The sequence below is a fragment of the Aristolochia californica genome, unplaced genomic scaffold (genome assembly GCF_029961685.1).
Source record: "Aristolochia californica isolate CCGP_79_NKW_82.1479 unplaced genomic scaffold, dmAriCali1.0.hap1 SCAF_15, whole genome shotgun sequence".
Classification (NCBI taxonomy): Eukaryota; Viridiplantae; Streptophyta; class Magnoliopsida; order Piperales; family Aristolochiaceae; genus Aristolochia; species Aristolochia californica.
The window spans coordinates 25,045,076-25,066,797 of NW_027181826.1; the positions used below are offsets into that span (position 1 = coordinate 25,045,076).

General features: G+C 42.0%; 1 protein-coding gene across 2 annotated transcripts in view; it reads right to left on the reverse strand.

Annotated features, from left to right (window-relative positions):
• Nucleotides 1-21,722, reverse strand: part of LOC137951075 (DExH-box ATP-dependent RNA helicase DExH14) — a 49,441-nt gene that overhangs the window by 10,518 nt on the left and 17,201 nt on the right. For both annotated transcript variants that reach the window (XM_068797642.1, XM_068797643.1), the window contains 17 exons: nucleotides 13,495-13,560; nucleotides 13,277-13,399; nucleotides 12,807-12,956; nucleotides 11,934-12,146; nucleotides 11,692-11,847; nucleotides 11,370-11,594; nucleotides 11,006-11,107; nucleotides 10,838-10,918; nucleotides 10,664-10,744; nucleotides 10,251-10,454; nucleotides 9,976-10,092; nucleotides 9,782-9,904; nucleotides 9,033-9,122; nucleotides 8,644-8,773; nucleotides 8,454-8,512; nucleotides 2,098-2,186; nucleotides 1,896-1,986 (listed from right to left, as the gene is read on the reverse strand). In XM_068797642.1, coding sequence (XP_068653743.1) covers nucleotides 1,896-1,986; nucleotides 2,098-2,186; nucleotides 8,454-8,512; nucleotides 8,644-8,773; nucleotides 9,033-9,122; nucleotides 9,782-9,904; nucleotides 9,976-10,092; nucleotides 10,251-10,454; nucleotides 10,664-10,744; nucleotides 10,838-10,918; nucleotides 11,006-11,107; nucleotides 11,370-11,594; nucleotides 11,692-11,847; nucleotides 11,934-12,146; nucleotides 12,807-12,956; nucleotides 13,277-13,399; nucleotides 13,495-13,560 — 2,100 coding nt within the window. The remainder of the gene's footprint in view (nucleotides 1-1,895; nucleotides 1,987-2,097; nucleotides 2,187-8,453; nucleotides 8,513-8,643; nucleotides 8,774-9,032; nucleotides 9,123-9,781; nucleotides 9,905-9,975; nucleotides 10,093-10,250; nucleotides 10,455-10,663; nucleotides 10,745-10,837; nucleotides 10,919-11,005; nucleotides 11,108-11,369; nucleotides 11,595-11,691; nucleotides 11,848-11,933; nucleotides 12,147-12,806; nucleotides 12,957-13,276; nucleotides 13,400-13,494; nucleotides 13,561-21,722) is intronic.

The window sequence follows — 21,722 nt, forward strand, 5'->3', positions numbered from 1 at the left end:
GTTAGTTCAATTACTGATTAGTATCTTCCTTTATCTTGTTTTGAGAGACAACTGATTAAAATCTCTAGTAAAATCTTCACATATTTATTAGGAAAAAAGTTATCCAGAATCATTATCATAGTATGTGAGATAATCCACAAGAAAAAAACTACCAAAGTTCATCTGTTTTTTACATGAAATGTATCATATTTTATTGCATTCCCAAAAAACCAACGACCTCAAAACCAGTCAGATTGTATTCATATCTTCAGGTTTGAGAACCCTATTATTTTGGAGTGAACAATGTGGTAATCAGGATCCAGTGATAGCTACACATTTTAGCCTATGAAAATTATTTATTATTTGGTTAGGAGACAAAGAGTATGGACCTAAATCTGTATAAGCTCAGGTGCACCCAGTTGTCATTTCTACTAACAAATTTGAATTATAAATGACCTTAAATTTGATATCTTCTTATTCTGCATTAATTTATCATTTTATCAACATGTTGATGTTAAGTTGAGATTTCTTATTTTTATTAATTTTTAATGATATATTGAGATAATAGAAATGCTGTAAAAACAATGAAGTGAATGCATTCTTGTTATCTAGACTTTTGACTCTGTGGGGAAGTTCTCTGCTGCCTCTCTATACAGAAAGCTTTAGGTAACCTCTTCTCTAGAAGATTCAAAGAAAATGTCATGCTCTTGGAGGCTAATAAGCTCTCCTAAGTCGCTATGTTTTATTAGGACAGCAGCTCACAAAAGGATCCTCACTTGCTCAGAGCTGCAAAAAAAGAGGCTGCCCCATGGTTGATTCTTTATGCAAATTCAGTGGGAATCTTGAAGAGGAGGTAGACCTCTTACTGTTCCGATGCCCATTCAGTTTAATCTGGGAAGCCATTCTATGGAAGTTTGACCTTCGTGGATGTTTCCCAGCCTCAATCACAGATTTTATTGCACAAAGCTGGGTCCAAACGATATCTCATGCTGGTTTAATCCTATTGAAGTCAGCAATGGCAGCAGTGTTATGGTGCCTACGACCAAGAGAAAAAGCAGGACCTTCAATGTCTCAGCCACGTCAAAAGGGAGGCTAATTGAGAAGATATTGCATATCACTCCATCTTGGGTGAAGGCATACAAAGGGCCTTCTTCCAATTCCACTCTCTTTGATCAGGAAGCATTGGAAAATGGTGGCAACATTCTCAAGTCCCGAAAGATCCTCCTGTGTAGCCTGGACCCCTCCTATTGGGTTAATAAAGCTAAACTTCGATGGGAGCTCCATTGGCAACCCAGGTCCAGCAGTGGGCAGGGGAGTTATCAAAGATCATCTCTGCACAATATTAATTACTTTTTTTTTTTTTTTTGAGAAGCAATATTACTCCGGACCTCTCGGTCACAAGGACTCAGCTGAGGCTGAGATCAGTGCATACAACATGGTATTAGGATCTATTCACAAAAAATTCAGGTCAAAATGTGGTTGAAGGTAATTCAGAAGTGGTGATAAGTTAGATGAAGGTAACACTGAGCCGCATATACTTTCCAGAAAATTAAAGATTTTTGCAACTTGTTGCAGGTTTCTTGGCTGCATACCCTAGAGAAGCAAAATAGATTTCTGATGGATTGACAAAAGAGGGGTCTTCTGGCCCTTCTATTGTAGTTGGGAGCTCTTCCCTATTGCTTAGGGTGATGGCTCCTTTGTTGTATTCTGTCTCTGATTTAAATAAAGCTTCACCATTTCAAAAAAAAAAAAAAAAATGCCATTCTTGCGAATAGTATTTTTCTAAAAAGGAAAAAACTGGGTGCAGCCAACTTTGGCTCGACTTGAATCCAGCCTCCTTTCCTTCATTTGGTTAAGCAGCAAAAGTATTTTTTGTCAACATAAAAATTGAGCATAGTCATAATGATAAGCCTTGCCTGTATGTGAACTTCAAGGGGCACAGGCCTCACACTAGGCTTGAAATTGAATAGTCCAATGTCTCCAACACCAAGCCAGTCAGCCAGATCACTGAAGCAAGTATTGGTGAATTAAAAAAACTTCATAGAGATAAACATCCGGGTAAACATTCATGTTTAAGAATACAAGATATGCAGACATTTCCAAAGGCTGAGAATTTACCGAGCATTTGCTAATGCTGTTGAAAGACCAACAAATCGCACAGCACGCTCCGTTTGTGATGATATATATCTCATCCTTGAAACAATTACCTAGAAAATTGAAGTTCTTAGCAGTGTGAAGAAAGAGAAGTACTTAAACTAGGTGTACATGATAATAGTTGTAAAGTAAAATGCAGGACTAATAAAACCAAACAAATTTGAGGTGTCCTATCCGCAATTGGCATTTTTTTCCCTTTTCTATTGGTATTCAAGATTTTCCATTAAGCCTCTTAGATGGGCTTTCCATAGAAAACTGACTGTAAACATCCGTTACTGTGTCCTCAAAAGTTCTTGTCATGATGGATATATAGAAGACATGCAGTATCCAAAAGTTTTAAATCACTTAGAAGTCTTTAACTTAATATAAATAGTGATTGTTTGCTTTGTCTATTCATCTATAGGAGTTAGAAATTAGTTGACAGTAAGTTTCCTATTTTAAGACAGTTTCTAAGTAAGATTATTAATTTTAAAACGACAAAGTAGATGAGCTTTAAGACTCTTGTTTATTCTCTCACTCCGTGTTGCTCCTATAAGTAATGGAGACTGCACTTAAGGTCTGCTTCTCATCTAGATACCTGTCAAAAAACTCTTCTTCCTTCCTCTGACAGTGTCTTTTTTTTTAATGTTAATTACACATGCATGTTACACCTCTTTCGTGGTGAGACTTTAACCCAAGACCTCACAATAGAACCCAAGACCAATCCACAGCAATTATTTCTTCTCTCATAAGTTTCATTCTTTTCTTCTCACTTTCTGCACTGTGTTTCTCTCTTTCTGAACTTCAAAACATAAGTAATGAGAAATATGTAGCATCTAACATTTACATTCTAATATCCTGCTAAGTCACTCTCAGTTTCCAATGAATATGATAACATCCTCTTTTTGTTAGAAAACCAAGGTATAAGAATTGCACTGGTACCAACAAGACTATGCCCAACAGCTGAAAGAGATCCTGAAATCCTATCAAAAGGATTATGGAGAAGTACTTTACACACCCTAACATTTACATAATTCATGTTTTACAGAATCCTGACTCATTTAATCCCTTCAACCCATACACAAGTCTGACCAATTCTAAACAAGAAAAATAGGTTTTTTATGTACTTTTTAGTCATCAAGCACAAAAAGGAACTTATTCTATATAAATATCATACATAAAATCATATAAAGGGTACTGTAGTCTTTTTACCTTACATTATCCCTCTAGAGTAGGAAAGTGTTTACCTTCATATGGCGCTTATATGTTAAATTTTCAGTTTTTTGATGTCATAATTAGGGAGATAAAAGGAGTTGAGTGTAGGGGTATTTCTGTCAATGTACCTTATTTTACACTTCAGTGATATTTAATACAAGAGAGATTGATTACAGACCTGTCAACAAGTGCCGGAACTGCCACAGTATTTCTCTCTCGTGCCTTCTTTTCTCTCTCTTTCTTCTTAATTTTACACTTATACATGCTACTAGAGCAATAAGATCCATTGTAGAGAGTAAATTGTTGGCTATAAAAACTGTTGGCCGATCAGAAAAGATGACCTTGCTGCAATGGTACACAACTTCCATCAGAATGACATCACCTATAGAGCCACGGGGGCTTCCTTCATTGCTCTTGTCCCTAAAAACTGAAAAATGTGGAACACCCCGGGACTTCCAACTGATCAGCCTCATGTCCAGCCCATACAAGGTCATTGCCTGGCTGCTCGGCCACTGGCTCAAGTCGGTGCTACCCACTGCTACCCACTATCATCCACCATGGGCAAAGCACCTTCGTGAAAGAAAGGAATATTCTTGACTCAACAATGGCCACACATGAGATGCTTGATTACTTCAAACAATCTTGAATCCCTAGATTTGCCTTTAAGCTTGACTTTGATAAGACTTTTGACCAAGTAAATTGGAAGCTTGTTGACAACCTTCTCCCATGCATGGGCTTTGGCAACCATTGGAGATTTTGGATCTGAAGCTACATCTCCTTTGCCTCGTACTCCATCCTCCTCAATGGGACATCTTGCGGCTACTTTTGTGGCTCATGAGACATCCGGCAAAGGGACCCTCTCTCCCCCTTCCTCTTCAACATTGTGGTAGAATACTTGTCGGTTATGATCTAATAAGCAAAGAACAATGGGTGGCTTGTTAAGTTGTGGAGCCTAATTAACGCCTTATGCTGAGTCGGTACGCGGATCGACCTAATTAATGCCTTACGCTGAGTTGTGGAGCCCCCCGAAAGGTCCACGATATATTGATTGTTGTTTCACTAAGGGTAGTTTTGGGATTTCACACTTGTATTTCGGTTGCCCTAGTTTTCTCTTTATATTTGGGGGCCCACCTGTTAGGGTTTATCATTTGAGGAGGATCATCAATTGCGACTGAGAGAGGTTAGAGAAAACACGAGTGCGTGTGATTTCTCTTGTAAACCACTTCATCATCATAGTGAAATATTGCAACGGTGGAAGACAAGACGTATTCTCACCATGAGGCGAACCTGTATAAATCTTGTGTTTTTCGTAATTGATTATTTCTTCTTTTGCGATTTTTTTATCGCTCCCATTAGAATTGAATTAAGACATCAAATTCCTAACATGGCTCACTCCTATCTGCAACCAAGATAGTCTTGACATCCCACTTCTTCAATTCACCGATGACACTCTCTACTTTGGTGTTGGCACCTTCGAACAAGTCAAGAAAGTAAAAGCACTGTTGGACCTCTTTGAGTTGACTTTGGGACAAAAAATAAGCTGGCAAAAAACAACAAATTCTAGGATATAACATCAATGGGAATGACCTCGATCAGATGGCCAACTACCTGGGGTGCTCGACTGCCAATCCACCCTGCTTGTATCTGGACCTTCCACTATTGGCAGCATACCTCGGAAAAATTTATGGAGCCCTATCATCGAAAAATTGGAGAGGTGCCTCGCTACTTGGAGAGGGAAATTTCTGTTAAACACTGGAAGGATGGTACTCATCAAGTCTTGTTTGGCTGGCCTCCCAAACTACTTCCTATCCTTCTTCCCCTATCCAGCATCTATTTGACAACACATTGAGTCCATGAAGAAAAGATTTTTATGGACGGGACCGAATGGTGAAAATAAATATATTCTTGTTCGTTGGACTGAAGTCTGTAAACCAGTCCAGCTTGGTGGCCTTAGTATCCAACTTACTGCTGACATGAATTCTGCCCTCCTACAAAAGTGGATTTGGTTGCTGTCAAGCTCAACTAGATGACTGCTGGTGGACTAAGGGCGGCCATTGCTACAGCCTCTCCCCCATTTGGAGGTTGATAGATGCCATATTCTGACATGAGAACTAAGTTAATTATAATAGAATAACCTTTATAATTGTGTTATAGGTGGTTATTTATCGGTTTTCAAATGAAATGAGCATTTATTGAATTTGACATTAATCACTGTCGATATTGCATATTTTTCTCTCCTGAATTATATTTCATTGTTTTTAAGGTTTATTTCTTCCTGAAATACTTTTTATAGATTTAATTATGGAATTTCAGGAGAATTTTGGTGGAGAAGGAGATATTTACCAAAATGCCCTTAGTGAAATGGAGGTGATTTTTAGGTCAAATCGTTTTAAAATAAATAAGATGGTATTAAAGGAGATGGGGAGAGGGTCGAACAAGGGGGGACCCGAGAGGGGAGACCCAAGCGGGAAGACAAAACAGAGCACGACCGTCGACCGAAACAGGGGAAGACCCGAGAGGAGTTTCCCTCCGTCGGTCGCCGCGCCACCGCCGTCCAGCAAGCGAGAACAAACCCGAGGAGAGCTCGAGAGAGTCTCCGTCGAGGTGAGTTCGACAGTTTCTGTTCGCCAGAACAGAGCACCGGAAACAGGGGAGACCCGAGAGGAGTTTCCCACCGTCGCTCGCCGGACCACTGTCTTTCGCCGCGCCACCGTCGTCCACCGCCGTCCAGCAACCGAGAACAAACCCGAGGAGAGCTCGAGAGAGTCTCCGTCGAGGTGAGTTCGACAGTCGTCGCTCGCCAGACCGAGAAGTGATCCGAGAGGGCTTCTCCGGTGCAACTTCCGCTTTCCGACCATCCTCCGGCGTCGTTTACGTATTTCCGACCATTCCCGGAGCTATTCCGACTCCAACCGAGACTCGAGAGAGCTGGTTAGAGAACGTCAGCTCTGTTTCGTTCTTCGCCGGACGTTACCTCTGTCCGTCGGCTTCCAACCTTCGTCGCCAGCGTCATCTCTACCTCCGGCCACTCACTCTTGCCAACCCGAAGCCACCAATTTCGGGAAATTGCAGCACCCGTGAGAACGAGTTGCTGCCCGAGCGAGAAGAAGAAGAAGGGGAGTAATTCGTCATTATTGAATTTAATTTTTTATATAGTTTGAACTTAGGTTTTGAATGTTAATTGAATCTGATTTGATAATTAATATTTCTTTAAGATTTGTTTTTTGGATATTTGATTAAATTAGCTAATTAGGGTAGGATTATAATTGAGGTTGGATTTTGGTATTTTAATCCGATTTCTGTCTTTCACTCTATGCGCCCGAGAGGGGCTAGACGCAAGGATTGAGAAATCGGATTCGTGATTACATGGCGCTCGAGAGAGGCACGAATCACGGTAAAATCCAGAGTTGATAATTTTAGCATCATCACAATAGGAAATTGATTCTCTGCATTCTATTGTAATCCGCTCTTTGTTATTAACTCTAGGCGCTCGAGAGGGGCTAGATGCAAGGATTGAGAATCCGGATTCGTGGTTTCGTGGCACTCGATAGAGGCACGAATCACGGTAAAATCTAGAGTTGACGTTTCCTGTTGTGCAAGTAGTTAATTACGATTCGTACGCTTGCGAGGTATTAAAGCCGATGTAACTAAATTTTACATCAGAGGTCGCTCTTCCTTTTCCTCCCAAAGTTTGGCTCAGCAACCTGGTGCTTTGTTGGGAACAAGATGAAAACAAAATTCTGGTCAGATTGATGGTTGGGAGACAGGCCCCTTAGTGTCTCCTATCAAGCTCTTACAAATGTCACAAATCTGCTTCTCCTCCACTGTGGCTGCTGCATGGCAGGGGAATGGCAACTGGGACCTACAACTCAGATGTGGGTTGGCCGATGATGAGACCTCTGTTGTCTCTCACATCATCTCTGACTTGGCCTCGATCAAGATTCGTGTCACATCTCGGACAAATTGATCTAGCTAGCCGACCCTAGCGGTTTTCCGTCTCCTCATCTTACACTAGTCTTCATGAATGGAACACCACTTCTAATCAAAGCACTGCAGTGCTGGCCAGGCGCCTTGCTGCCTCGCCTCGAGTCAAATTTTTCCTTTGGATGGCCAGCCTTTACAAATCCTCACGACAGATAACTTATAGCGCTGCGGAAACCTGGGCCCTGACCCCACCTGCCTGCTCTGTAATACCAGAATGAGACAGCCAGCCACATCCTCATCCACTGCCCATATGCTTGGAAAGTCTGGTCCCTCTTTCTGAGCCAGATCGGCCTGCAATGGTGCGACTCTGACATCCCATCCACACTCTAGTCTCTTTTGGGATCTAGGCTTCCTCAGATGGGCAGGATCCTTCTCTCTTGCGCCTTGGCTTCATTCCGTGGTGCATCTGGAAGGACTGGAAGGAAAGGAACAACCAACGGTTTCAATGCAAGTTCAGAAGTGCCGAGGAAGTCTCTGAAATAATTGCCAGCCAAGTCTCTTCTTGGCTGCTCACTAGGAAGGAATTTCAGCACCTTCATGGCACAACTTTGCGCCATAACCAGTGTCTCGTGGCTTAGATGTCTGTTCCATCCAGACACCCCCCCCCCCCCCCCCCGCTGGCTCCCTCAAACTGAATTTCGATGGTAGTGCTCTGGGCCTCCTAGTTTTGGTGGTGCCATCCGCAATTCTGAGGGTGCAATTCTGACTCCACCACTACTAAGCTTGTCAGTCTTCTCCATGGCCTCATTATCTACCGTGACCAATTCTCAGAGCCATTGATTGTGGAAGGTGACTCGAGTAGTAATTGACTGGTATGCAAATGCTAAGGAGCCGCCTTCGAGACATTGGACAACCCATTAAGCCATTTGTACCATTTCCTCCAGCTTAGGTTGTACATGGAATAACATTCCCCATTCAGCAAAGAGCAAATTCCTTTGCTGACGGCCAAGCTAAAATGGGATCCTCCCTCCAAAACCTTGTTGTAAAGGAGAGTATCCTAACTTGTAATTTTCTCTTCTTTTAATAATATTCACATCATATTCAAAAATATATATATATATATATATATATATTTATATATAAAGACATATTAAGCGCTTATTGAAGAAAAAACATTGGAATTATTGAAACCTAGAAAATACCTCAAGAATGGGTCCACGATCAGCTCCAAGCAAGTGAATCTCATCCAAAATCATAAGCCCTACCTATAAATTAACTCACATATCAAAATAATCCATGAAAATAGTTCTGCTAGTGCAAGCATCAGAGGAAATAAGTAAAATTTACTTAAGTGGTGAGTGCAAGGAAATGCCGATAAAAAACAACAACAACCTACCTTCATCACATAACTACGAGTGTGCCAATTCCGACTAATACCATCCCATTTTTCAGGCGTGGAAATTATGACATCCGCTAACAACAGAGCTGTGAGATCTGGGGTAAAATCCCCAGTCATTTCAACCTAACAAAAAAGATAGTTGTGCCTTAGGATAGCAGTACATTTTTCCTGCAAACCATGAAGATCTTGTTTAACTAAGAAGAGGGCAAGGCTCCTATTGACCATTGATTTAATGTTTCATAAATCGAAAGGAAAGAGCGCTACAGAAATAATGGGAGCTCTCTCTTTTGCAAGTTATTGGGGGAAGACTAGCTGATCTAGCAATCTTGTCATATGAATAAAACCACTCCAGTTCGTACAAATAGAAAAAGGAAGGCTTTACCATCTTCTTTCCAAGCTGAGAAACTAGCCTCTTCTTCCAGTCATTCATTCTTTCTCGAACAAGAGCCTTCAAAGGTGCAATATAAATAACCTGCACACATATGATCATCTTCAAGTATCACAATAAATATAAGGTGACAATAAATGCAATACTAGAATGCACCCTGTAAAAGAACCATTTTTCTACCAATCTGTCTAAATACCAGAAACACAAATGGAAGAAGGCATATATGTTGTGATGTGGGACAAACATGCAAATTTTAATTAACGAGTCGGATTGTTGATTAACTGTTTCTGATGGTGGAATTAGGAAGAGAAAGGAAAAGACACAGAGAAGGAGAAGAATAGAGAGGAGAAGAAGAAGGGAAAGGGAGAAGGAGAGAAAATAGAGAGAAATTTTATTGATTCATCTTCAAAAACTACATCCAATGTGCTGTTTTTTTTTTAGAGGGGCGTAGCGCGATTCGAAGTCGCAACCTGGCGCACCTAATGTAAACAGAATACCACTACATCCAACGTGCTGTTACTGCCTATTAATAATTAAGATTGAGATTTAAAACTCAAAACAGATAAGATCATATCTAACAAAATCCAGTAAGATCAAGAAAGATAAACTAAAAATAAAATAAATAATTTCAACCATAATTGATGGGTTCACTAGAGCCCGATGGACATACTGACGTCCCCACCATATGTGTCTATAGTCTATTAATAAACACTGAATTGATTTAGCAAGTTACATGTATTCACCTTCATATCTGGCTGAGCATTAAAAAGACGAAACATGGCAAGTTCTGCAGATATAGTTTTCCCACTGCCAGTTGGAGCTCCTAACAGAACATTGTTATCCGTGTGATAGAGCACATGGAAAGCCTGAAAGATGAAGTCAGTCAACAGCTTTCGTAAAAAATTAACAAAAGTTGAGGAAGCTCATGTTCTGTAACCTGAGTTTGAATCGGATTGAAATGTGAAAAGTTGAACAGTTCTTCATAGCTTTTATTACCCAGGGCAGTCACAGGAAGAGGTTTCAAGTCAAGAAGTTCTGTGTGCGTCATATGTGTCTGCAACAAACAGATTATTTGTGTCAGTTTTTCGCTATTCATCCTTTATTTTTCCTTCAAAGTAATAGTTATCAATTATTTCAATCAAAGCCAAACAGTAGAGATTTCTTTTCAGAGATATTGTCAGTAAACTAATATTCTCTTCACTTGAGACTGACCTGTGGCAGTTTCAGATTCTCTAGAGATATTGTGTAAAAAGTCTCAGCATGCAACCAAGAATCAGAAACAGCTCGAATATAGTACTGGGGTGGATGAGGTTCAAAAATTGGTACAGTGAAAGATAGCTTTTGGGGTTCTCCTCTAGCCATCCTCTTCGTCAATGTGAAGAGTTCAGAGTGATAAATGTGGTCATTCTCAGTATCCTGTCCAAGAAGATGAAAAATTTATTGAAATCTAAACACAAATCATGTCCTTATAAATGCCTAATCTAATTAAGTGATACTAAAAGCACTCCAGTATAATAAACATCAAGAGAATCACTACAAGTGCTCATTTAACATGGTCATTCCTATTGGCAGGAAATTGTCGGAAAAGGAATATAAAATGCTAAAATCTGCAAAACTATTACAACCTCAACCAGAATCCACCAACGCTGTGAAGAACCATGAAACCGCTCTTTCCATGTGAAGTCTGATGCAATAAGCACATCCACCTGAAAAAATGAGGCAAATTTTGACATGAATTGATTCTCTGACCCAGAAACATTTCAAGCTCAAGGAACATTTATCAAGAACCATATCCTCACCTTAAGTACTGTCCTCGTGATTGGACTAACAGTGGCAGATAAATTGACCCATGGAAAATATCCTAGATATTGTTTCACCAACTTCAAACATAGAAGAAACATATTACAGTTATTATCTAATTAGAAACAAAAATTAAAAGGAAGTAAAGTAACAAATACAATTCCTACCTTTCCTCCAGGATGATAACGAATTAGGGCACCGATATCTTTTTCCTCCATATCAACAAGTCGATCTAAGTCAGCTTCTCTCTCCTCAAGCTTTCGAAATATCTTCAACAGATTTACATCTCGTGTTAAAACAAAAATTAGCAATAAAGAGAAAATTTGAATTATGAAATTGAACTCCGAATTGTTTTTTTCTTTGTGATTAGTTCTTCTTTATTACAATCTCTCATTGTTTGGGATGGTTCCCCCTCCTTGTAATCTTGCTTTTTTGAGCCATTTAATATAACTCAACACTATTTCAAAAAAAAATAAAGTTTTCACAACATTCATATAAAAAAAAAAAAAAACTAAAAGATGTGAGACAAACTTCTGCCGATAGATCTTTATCAAACTGTCTGAGAGGATGCTGATGGGGCCAAATTTGGTGATCAACTGCCTTGCAATATTCTAGCATGAAACCTGACATATCACACCAGCCTCTACGCAAGCAAATTTCAAACAAAGCACGCATTATACGGCCCAAACTAGCACTAATGTATGCTGCATCAGAGAGTAATGAAAAGCTTTCTATATGTCCACGTGATATGTACAACTGCAATAAAATATATGTACAGTAAGTCTCTCTTGATTGAAATCTATATCAAGCTGGGTTCGCAGGCAACTGGCCTTAAAAGTTGGCAGACAACTACCTGAATGAGAATAGAAATTTTCCCATGTTTGTCAGTGGGACCCCCCTTGACTTCTACTGGGCAAGATGTGCGGGCCAATGTTTCCAGCTCCTCTTGCTCATCATCCCGTACCATAATATTGCCAAATTCAGAGGAATGTGCAACCATGTTAATTACCTGTTGACAGATAACAGAACCAGAGTAAACTTAAACCCAAAATTGAGTGCCTCTCTAAATGCCTCATTTATCTGAACACAAAGTACCTCACTGTCATTCATGTGAGGTCTAAGCATTTCATTGTAAATTTCAACACTAGAATACTGAATATAAAAGTGACTAGCAATCCGGCCCAGCTCTGTGCAATAGAAGTTTCCACTTTTCTCATCAAATCGCATCATTTTTGCAGTATCAAGAGCACGAGCTGCATCTGTAATGAATGATCTCTGTTTTGAGCTTAATGAAGGGTCACTCATGACCTAACAAAACAGAAAAAGGTCAGTTCCATAGTCGGTTTCCAGCAAGTACTTTTCGAACAAAAGTAAGCCAGTTATTGCGTTGTGAAATAAAGAGAAAAGCATGTTGTCAATATTAATAAAAATATAAATGCCCAAGGAGCTCAACATTACTCATTTACTCCATGCAATTAAAAAATGCACAGTGAGTTTCCCAGTATAATTTGAGATAAAATATTCAGATCATAATGAAAAATCAAAACATCAGGGATGACCCTTAGCAAATAAATTAAGAGAGGAAAAACAACTTGAAACATCTGCAACAACAAGATTTGGACTTTGGACTGTGCCATAATATTTGCAGATGGAACATCAAAATCTGTCAACTCTCCAGCCAGTTCCCTGGCTAAGAGTGGAGCTTCTCATATATTTCTTCTTCTGGAGACTCCATAAGATTGTAGGTGCTTTTGAGTTATTATGTATTGCCCTACAAAAGTTTCTTCTACTTTCTGTTAGTCCATATCTAAGCACCACAGCTTCTTGTATCATAATGCTTATCAACCCACAGTTTTAATGGATGATTGCATATTTCATTTCAGTTTAATGACATTCTCATTCTTTCAACAACCAAAAGAAGAAGAATCTCTCTGGAAAAAAATAAAGAAATAAATCATCAAGATGTACCTCATCCCACCCAATCCCATACACAAGTGGGTTAGCCTTCATCCTTATGAAGAGATATGTATATCCAAGCCAAGCACAAGCCTCCTTAACATTAGTTACAGTGCCAAGAGCTACCTCAGCATTCAAATTGTCCTTCAAGGAGCTAATAAACTGTAAAAGAAAAGGATGAGAACAAATAAGAATCGGTGCATGCAAAACATTGTTCACAGTCTTCTTAGTTGATCTAACAAGCACTTCCAATCAACCCAATCCTCAAGATGCTGTAAACAGACTGGATACAAAACTGACAGGTCAATCCAACTCCAACTCAGGTCCACTCATCAAACCTAGTAGTAATCAGATCAAAATCCAGTTTTAAACTAAAAGAACACAATCACTGTTGACAGCTTAACCACAATATAACCTTCCTCCAAAACTACTGAAGCACTCATCTTATCCAACATCAAATGTTTAATCCAAAAAGTATTTACCTGACTTTCAATGGGGAGTTGACTAGTCAATAGTCTTAAATAGTAGCTCAGCTTTTCATGAGATGTAATTATAATGCCCTCACCACTTTTATCAAATTGTGGCCTCCCAGCACGTCCAAAGATCTGAATAAGAAGACAGAAAGAGAGTTCAGAAACTTCGGGAGCTGTATAAATGACAAAACATAATATTCTGGTGCCAAATGGCGACCACGTCTTACTTGCATGACATCAAGCATACCAAGGTCCCTCCATCCACCACACTTAGGATCATATAACTGAGTCCCCTGTAACAGTAAGAAAGAAATACAACCAACATAAACATAAACATAAACTTCAAAAAAATGCACAAAGACATGACACAAAAACATCAAAACCATCCTACATGGAGATATGCAAATGCATCAATAGAAGTTACAAAGAAGCAAATGCTTCACAGCCTCAACTGTTTCAAACAAGGAAGCCATAAGCAGAGAAAAAAATCCCTACTTACACAATCTATAGGCAATCCAATTTTGAGCTCTCATAAGGTTAAAATACCAAGAAGATTAAAATTATAAAAAAAAAGTGTTAGAAAACCTACTGAGGGTATTTATGTCATTTTACCTCTGTATATGTTACAGATTTCTATGTTATCTTTCTCTACATGTTTTATTATGTTTATAGACTGAATTTCATGTAATTTGACTATGTAGATGGGAGATATAAGGAGTTAAGTGGTTTAAGTGTGTGAGGGGCAATCTTGTAGATGTACCATAACCCACTTAATTAATAGAGAGGGGGGGTTGTGAGACTCAATTTTTAAGTTCTCTCATCTCCTCTTTCCCTCTCTTCTCAATTTTCACTCTTCTCCCTTCAATCTTCAATTTTTACATGGTACCAGAGCAGTAGATCACATCTAGGAAGCCTTATTTGTCATCAGACCACTCTATTGAAGGGTGTGAACTCCTAAAAGAGGGATTCCTCAAGCTTTGTGCCTGACTGTTTGGTAAAAAATCTTCTTTTTCTTATTCTCTCTCTGCCATAACCTTAGGGTGCGATCTCAACGTCGGTGGGAAATCGACAACGGAAGAGATGCCATTTGTGTTTCTCTTCGGACTCTGCTGTAGGATGCGACTGCTGGCTTCTGGAGTGGATATGGAAGCTCCTTGGTGAGATTGAAAAAAAAAAATACATTTTGGGTAGTTAATGGTGGAAAAAAAACAGCTAGTGATCGAGGATTTCAAGGGAAAGTCAGAGGAAATAGCATGCATTTTGGTTATGTTTAATGAAATGGTTTGACAAAGAATAGAGAGAGATATTTTCACCTATAATACGCTTCTGGATGCGTTCTGCAAAGGTGGGCAGATGGATTTGGCAATGGAGATCATGGCAGAGATGATGGAGAGGAATGTGGGGCCAAATGTGATCACTTACTGTACTGTTATTGACGGATTTGCCAAGGCTGGGAGACTGGATGAATCTTTAAATTTGTTCGAGAAAATGACGTATGCAGGGATTGGACTGGACAGGGTCTCGTATAATACACTGGTTTTAATATACACCAATCTTGGGATGTTTGAGGAGGCTCTGGGTGTTTGTGCAGAAATAGAAAGTGCAGGAATAAAGAAAGATGTTGTTAGGGGCGGTAAAGTTCTTTTTTCAGGTACAGGGAGCAGGAGTAATGGAAAGTCTCATATAGTTTTCTTGAAAGTGAGAATTGTGTTACGAGATTCATGTATTCAAACTGATGCTTCTCTAATTTCTTGTGCTAGTATTTTCCATGTAGAAAACCAGAAGTCCTGAGGCAATCTGCGTGAGCAGCAACATTTTATTTTATTTTTTTAAAATGATGCTGATTTTTATTAAGACAAAAGCTCAAGAGAGCATATTACAAAGGATGGAAGTCTTCCCAAACAATGAGAGATTGTTGGGAAGTTCCGAATTTTGCCAATTTATCAGCCAAAGAGTTGGCTGATCTAGGAATGAGATTCCAATTACAATGTGTAGAAGATACAATGTTAGCAATACTATCAGTGATGGGCCAGTGGCGCCAAGGGGGGAAGTTGTCTTTGGAACACCAAAACTAATAACCGTCTTCGAGTCGCCTTCAATGATTAACTTGCCATGGAGATGATCCCTGAAGATTTGGAGGCCGAACAGCAGAGCACTAACTTCAGCAATATTTGAGTCGGCAATGCCCACCGGACCAGCATAAGAAAGAATAGGGTCTCCATTGTGACCTCTGAACACACCACCTACTCAGCTGGCCCAGGACATCCAATAGCAGTACCATCAAAATTCAGTTTTATGCAGTTGCAATGGGGAGGATCCCAGATAGCCATACTCGGAGTTCTGCTAGAGCCAGACATATGAGCGATCAAATTCCAATTTTCCCGAAGGGAAACCCCCGATAGAGTGGTAAAATCCTTCTTGGTATGAAGCTAGCTCGAGATGAGGCCAACGGCATGAGAAGTCATGTTGTCTGGGGTGCTAGCTTTGGAGTTGAATCTCCGGTTATTCCGCTCGAGCCAAATGCACCATGGAACATGCGCAAGATAGGCTGAAAGAATTAACTTGCCCAACCGAGAAAGGAGAATCCCTCGAACCATCTCAAAGGTGCCAAAGAGGTCCTGATGTAGCCCCACTTGGAGCCCGATTTTCTGAAAGATCTTCATCCAAACTTACCACGAAAATCCACAATGTAAGAGGACATGCTAGACTGTCTCTTTGCACTCACCGCAAAGGGGACAAGAAAGATCGGGGGCAGTGAAGCCTCTTCTATGAAGGTTGTCTGAAGTAAGAATTTGTTCTTTGATGGCTGACCACACGAAAAAATTGATTTTGCTTGGCACTGAGAGTTTCCAAGCCAGATTTGCCTTGTGCTCATGAGTATTTTAGCCTTGCTTTCTAATATGAGAGTAAGCCAAAGTGACAGTGAATCGGCCATTATTACTGGGCTTCCAAATCAGCTTATCAACTGAGTGCTCCCGGATAATAGTACTGCTGAGTTTGGTAAGGAGAGAACAAAAAGCCAACGATTCCTCATCATTTAATCCCCGACGAAACGGGAGACTCCATGAGTGATCACTCCATGAATCAGTCACAAAGCAAGAGAGGTCGCTTGCCACCCTATGCAGCCCTCGGAAGTCCTCCGAGAGGGATCGGGGGCCACACCATTCGTCCGAACAGAAGAGAAGGGTCCTTCCATTGCCCGTGTGAAACAAGGTAGCATATCTGAATACTGGAAGGAGCTTGAAAACTGATTTCCATATCGGGGATAGGAGTCGAGTAGTGCCGCCCTCTCTCCACCAGGCACCCAAAAACTAAAGATAGAATTTCATCATATTCCTCCATAAACTGTTATGCTTATTGTTGAATTTCCAAATCCATTTGAGCATAAGAGCTTTGTTCATTCCTCTTGTAGGCCGGATGCCCAATCCTCCCCTATTATGAGGCCAGCAAATATCCTTCCAACTAACCAGATGCTATCTGAAGGTATCTTCCGAACCTCTCCATAGAAATCATCGACGGATGGCATCAATTTTGGAGCAAACAGAGGTTGGACAGTGCATGAATGATAACAAATAATTTGGCAGTCCAGCCAGACAAGACTTGAGGAGAGTGAGATGCCCCGCTGTTGATAAGAGTTTACCCCTCCAAGTGGCTAGCCTCTTTTCAAATTTCTCAAGGATGGGGGACCATAGTGACGCTGACGGCCGAGAATCCAAAAGTGGGAGCCCAAGATATGTAGTTGGCATATTTCCCACAGAGCATCCCAGGTAGTCCGCCATATCCCGAAGCCCAGCTAGATCAATGTGATAGCCAAGAAGAGTGGTTTTTCCCCGGCTTATGTTATGACCGGAAGCCAATTCAAATAATCCCAGCACGACACGCAATTTTCTGATCTGATCCATAGTACCAACCCCAAAACAAATAGTATCATCCGCAAACCGGAGAATCGGAATATCAAAGGTTGTGCAATCAGTCATGGGGAGGAGTCATCCCATGCTCTTGGCCGAGTAGATCAAGGAGGATAGATATTTTGACACCACATTGAAGAGCAGGGGGGAGAGGGGGTCTCCCTGTCTGAATCCCTTGGTTCCCTTAAAATACCCACAAATTGTTCCGTTGAGAAGGATGGAGTAGCTTGCAAAGGAGATGCTGCTTTGGATCCAGAAGCGCCATTTTTCTCCAAATCCCATCTTCCCCAGGAGGGTGTCCAGAAACTTCCAGTTAACTCTGTCAAATGCCTTTTCGAAGTCAAGCTTGAGGATGAATCTGGGGAGCTTTCGGACCTTGAAATAATGACTAAGTTCATGACATGCCATGGCTGAATCAAGAATGTTTCTTCCCTTAATAAAAGCACGCTGGCCATTGTGAATGGCAATAGGGAGGATTGCCCTGAGTCGACTAGCAAGGAGGTGCGCAATCACCTTATATGCACTAGTAGTGAGACCGATCGACTGGAAGTCGAATGGGAGCTCTACCCCATCTTTTTTAGGGATGAGGGGGATGAAAGAGGCTCTGATACTCCTATATCTGATGCCATGTTGATAAAAGGAGCGGGCCACACTGGAAATGTCTTCTCTGATGAAGGGCCAGCAACAATGATAAAATTCCCCGTTGAATCCATCCGGGCCCGGAGCACGAACCAAAGGAAGACCAAGAGCTGCAATTTCAATTTCCCGACTAGAAAAGGGGAACTCGATGAGACTAGCAGCAGCTGATGGAACAACCTGGAGGTTAACCCTTTGGAAGAAGGGGCAAAATGGCTGGTGACCAGAGTATAAATCTGCAAAAAAATTCACCAGTGAGTCGGAAATAATGGCTCGGTCCTAGGTGGCCTCACCGTTGACGCTGAGCATGGCAATGCGGTTGGCCCTTCTTCGTGCAGAGGCGACTGCATGGAAGAATTTAGTATTAGCATCCCCATCGGAGATCCATTTGAATCTTGCCTGTTGCTTCTAGTGCACTAACTCGCTGTGGGCGAAGGACTGCAATTGCCCTTGAAGAGCATACCTCTGAGAGACTTCCGGAGAATAGAGACCTCTGACTTCCTCCTCAGAGTTGAGAGCAGCTATCTGAGCAAGGGCATTGGTTCTCACAGCCGAGGTAGAAGCCATCTTTTCAAAGGCCCAGGACCTTAGCAGCGGTTTCAACATCTTGAGTTTGATTGGGAAGGCCCACCCGCTCGGGCCAGCAACGGTCATATTCTCCCAAAAGGATTGGAGAGATAGATCAAAAGAGGGGTCCGCCACCAATTATTGTTGAATCTGAAAGGGGGGGCGGGCAACTGCCAAAATGGGTATCAACCATAATCGGCCAATGATCATGATGTACCCCCGATAGCGATGATGTATTCCGCTAACAGTAGTGAAAATTTTCAAATAAAAAGGAAAGAACGCTGAATATGCACTGTCGAAATCACTAGAAATAAACCAACCTACCCACTGGTATTCGAGAGATCAGCACTCTCCCTGAGCCAAGCTCTAAAGAAACAAAACCCAAAAATTGACCCCCCGATACTCTCTCTCTGTTGTACCTATATTCCCCCATGATCCCCATAACAAACTGAAAACCGTAAAATTCCACATCAGAAAATTGCCCCGACTACTCAACCGATGGTATTTCCAACATTACCCTTGTCCTCACTAATCTATCATCAATTGTTCAACCGATGGTATTACCAAAAATACCCATGTCCTCATTAATCTATCACACTGTTATTTCTTTTAATTAGCCTTCAGTTGCTGCTTACTCCTTCTAAAGTAAAACGAACTAGGGGTCTATCAGATCAAAGACGACTCGATTGAGCACTTTGTCGGAGACGTTGCTATAGAGCTGAAGCCAATCATTACTGGCTAAAAATCGGTCCAGCTTTGAGAGGACAAGGGACTGCCTGCCATTTGATCAAGTGAAGGTCTTCCCAGATAGGGTAATCTCATCCAGGTCCCAGCTGCCAATAAAATCAGCAAATAGCCTCATGGAGGTTGTGATTCTCCGAGACGGCGGGGATTTCTCGTGGCAAAAGCGAGTGACATTGAAGTCACCCACAAGCATCAGAAGAATAGGCCACATCTGACAAGTCCTCGATCAAAATAGGTGGCGCTCATGGTGTCTGGTAGGGCCGTAGACACCAAATGTTCCCCGAACCTTTGTCTCGCAGCTTGATGCCAAGGAAGTAAAAGCCACAACAACGATCAAGCACCTTAGTAGTACTGGTGTCCCACATCAGTAGGATACCGCCAGCCAATCCCACTGCATCAACTGAAGCCCAGCCGAGCTCCTTTAGGTGCCACAACTCATGGATGTATCCAAGGGGTAGAGAAGCCACCTTGGTTTCTTGGAGAACAACAACATTTGCCTTGGTAGAGGCAAGGAGGTCTCGAATGGAGGTGCGGCGACGCCAGGACCCAATTCCACAGATATTCCAGGAGAGAATAATCCTTGATCATTATTCATCTTCTTTGACTTCTTAGATGGGTGGTTATCTCCCGGGAGAGGCTACGTGAAGACGGTGCCCATCACCTTGGCAAGTTCCACTATCTGGGTCCAGGTTTCTGGGTCGTATTTGTGTTGTTCTAACTGGAGAGCTGCCCAAACACTTGAGCTCGTTAACCCGGCTCTGGAATGACGAAATCTCCTGTCTCTAGGTTACATGGGTATCGAGTGGTAGCACTAGGTCCTCCCTGTAGAAGTTGTCTCTGTTGACCTCTAGCTAGGCATTGGTAGGTTACAACCAAAGGGGGAGAACTGTTTTGCCTGTGGGCACGAGAAGCACGCTCACTACTTTCGGACTCTGCATTGGAGAGATAATTTTCAGGGTGGGAATTTCTCGGGGGTGAGCTAGGGGGGGATTCCAATATCCGGGGGGAAGTTTTTGGAGTGTGGGTTACAGGGACGATTTATAGGAGGGTCTGCGAGGGTTTTAACGGGGGGGGGGGGGGGGGGGGGGGCGAAGGTGAGGGTAAGGTTATTTCTGGAGTTAAGACAGAGGGGTGAACGACATCAGGATCTAGGCCAAGGGTATTTTTTGTGGGGGACTGGAGTGAGTGGGTGGGTAAGTGATGTGTAGGATAAGTAGGGGGGGAATGCCGGGGGGTCAGCGAGTATAGTTCCCATGCCAACTATAAAGCTGCCTGGATTGGATCGCATCTATTGGAAGGGGCAAAGTCGAGAGGTGCACTTCCCAATGCATTGACTGGCTGTGTGATTTCCCGAAGTTTGATTGTGCTTTCAGGGACCACATCTCTAAAATCATCCATCACAGCGATGCTGATACAGATCCAATATCGCGCTTTATCCACCATAATGCATCTGAAATATTGCCCTTCACATGGGTGAAGAGGATTGATGAGGATCCGGGCCTCATCCAGACGGTGTCAGTGCTCCGTAAGTGGATCCAAAGCAATAATAGAGCCAAACTCAGACACGACTCTCGAAAAGACCACGTTCTACCATAGCTCAGCAAGAAGTCCTGTAACTGTGACCCATTGGCCGTACTGGCTGGAGGGTGCCAAGGGGAGCCACTCTGAGACCCCGATGATGCCAAAGCTGGTGTGGGGTATGATGGTAAGAGCCGCAGAAGACCCCTACTGGGTTCCGAAATGAACAAGCCAAGTTTGGGGACTGAGATAGGTGATTCTGGGAGTATAACGGAGGTGAAGTTTGTCAATCAGCCAGTGAAGAATGCTGGATTTGATGACGTCGGGGGATGTTTGGACGAGAATGGAGCGAGTCAAAATTCTACGCCCGTCATGGAAAAGGTTTGGTGGAATTTGGATGATTTTGGCTGTTTCTGTGGGAGTAGGGGGGACTGAGGTTTAGTTTTGGGGCAAATCAGGAATTTTCGGGGAGGGGGTGCTGTTAGGAGTAGGAGGGGATATCAGGGGGGGTGTTTTGGTGGTGCTGAGTTGCTGGGAGGAGAGGTGGAAATCTTACTCTGGCATCACCGGGGCGGATTGGCGCTTCTGCTGTGTCTAGCACCGGGGAGAGGCTCTGGAGTGCAACGGCTAGCTCATTCCAGCCAAAACCTGAGTTTATGGCCTCGGGTATGAATAATCTGGCTAAAATGGAGGTTTCACTTCTGTGGGTGGCCCAACATTCCCGGCAACCACTGAAGATAGTCACCGAGAAGAGGAAAATCGAGTCTTGTGACCAAAGTTCACCGAGAAGAGGAAAATCATTTCTACTGGGATGTAGATGAATGAAAGTTTTGATCCGTCAGCTAAGGAGATACTGATCACTGGACCAGATTTTCGGACGATTCTCTCGACAGTAACTCTGCATTTTCCGTAGTTGAAGCAGAAAAGACTATTTTGCTTCTTCCGGCAAGAGATCATCGTCCAACGAGCTTCGTATTCCTCCGTCAGAGCCTCAGAAAGCTCGTCGGAGCGGTGACAGGATGGATCCAACCATCTGTGCATTTTTCTTCCTCACCTTGGAGAGACATTTCCTCCATTTTTTC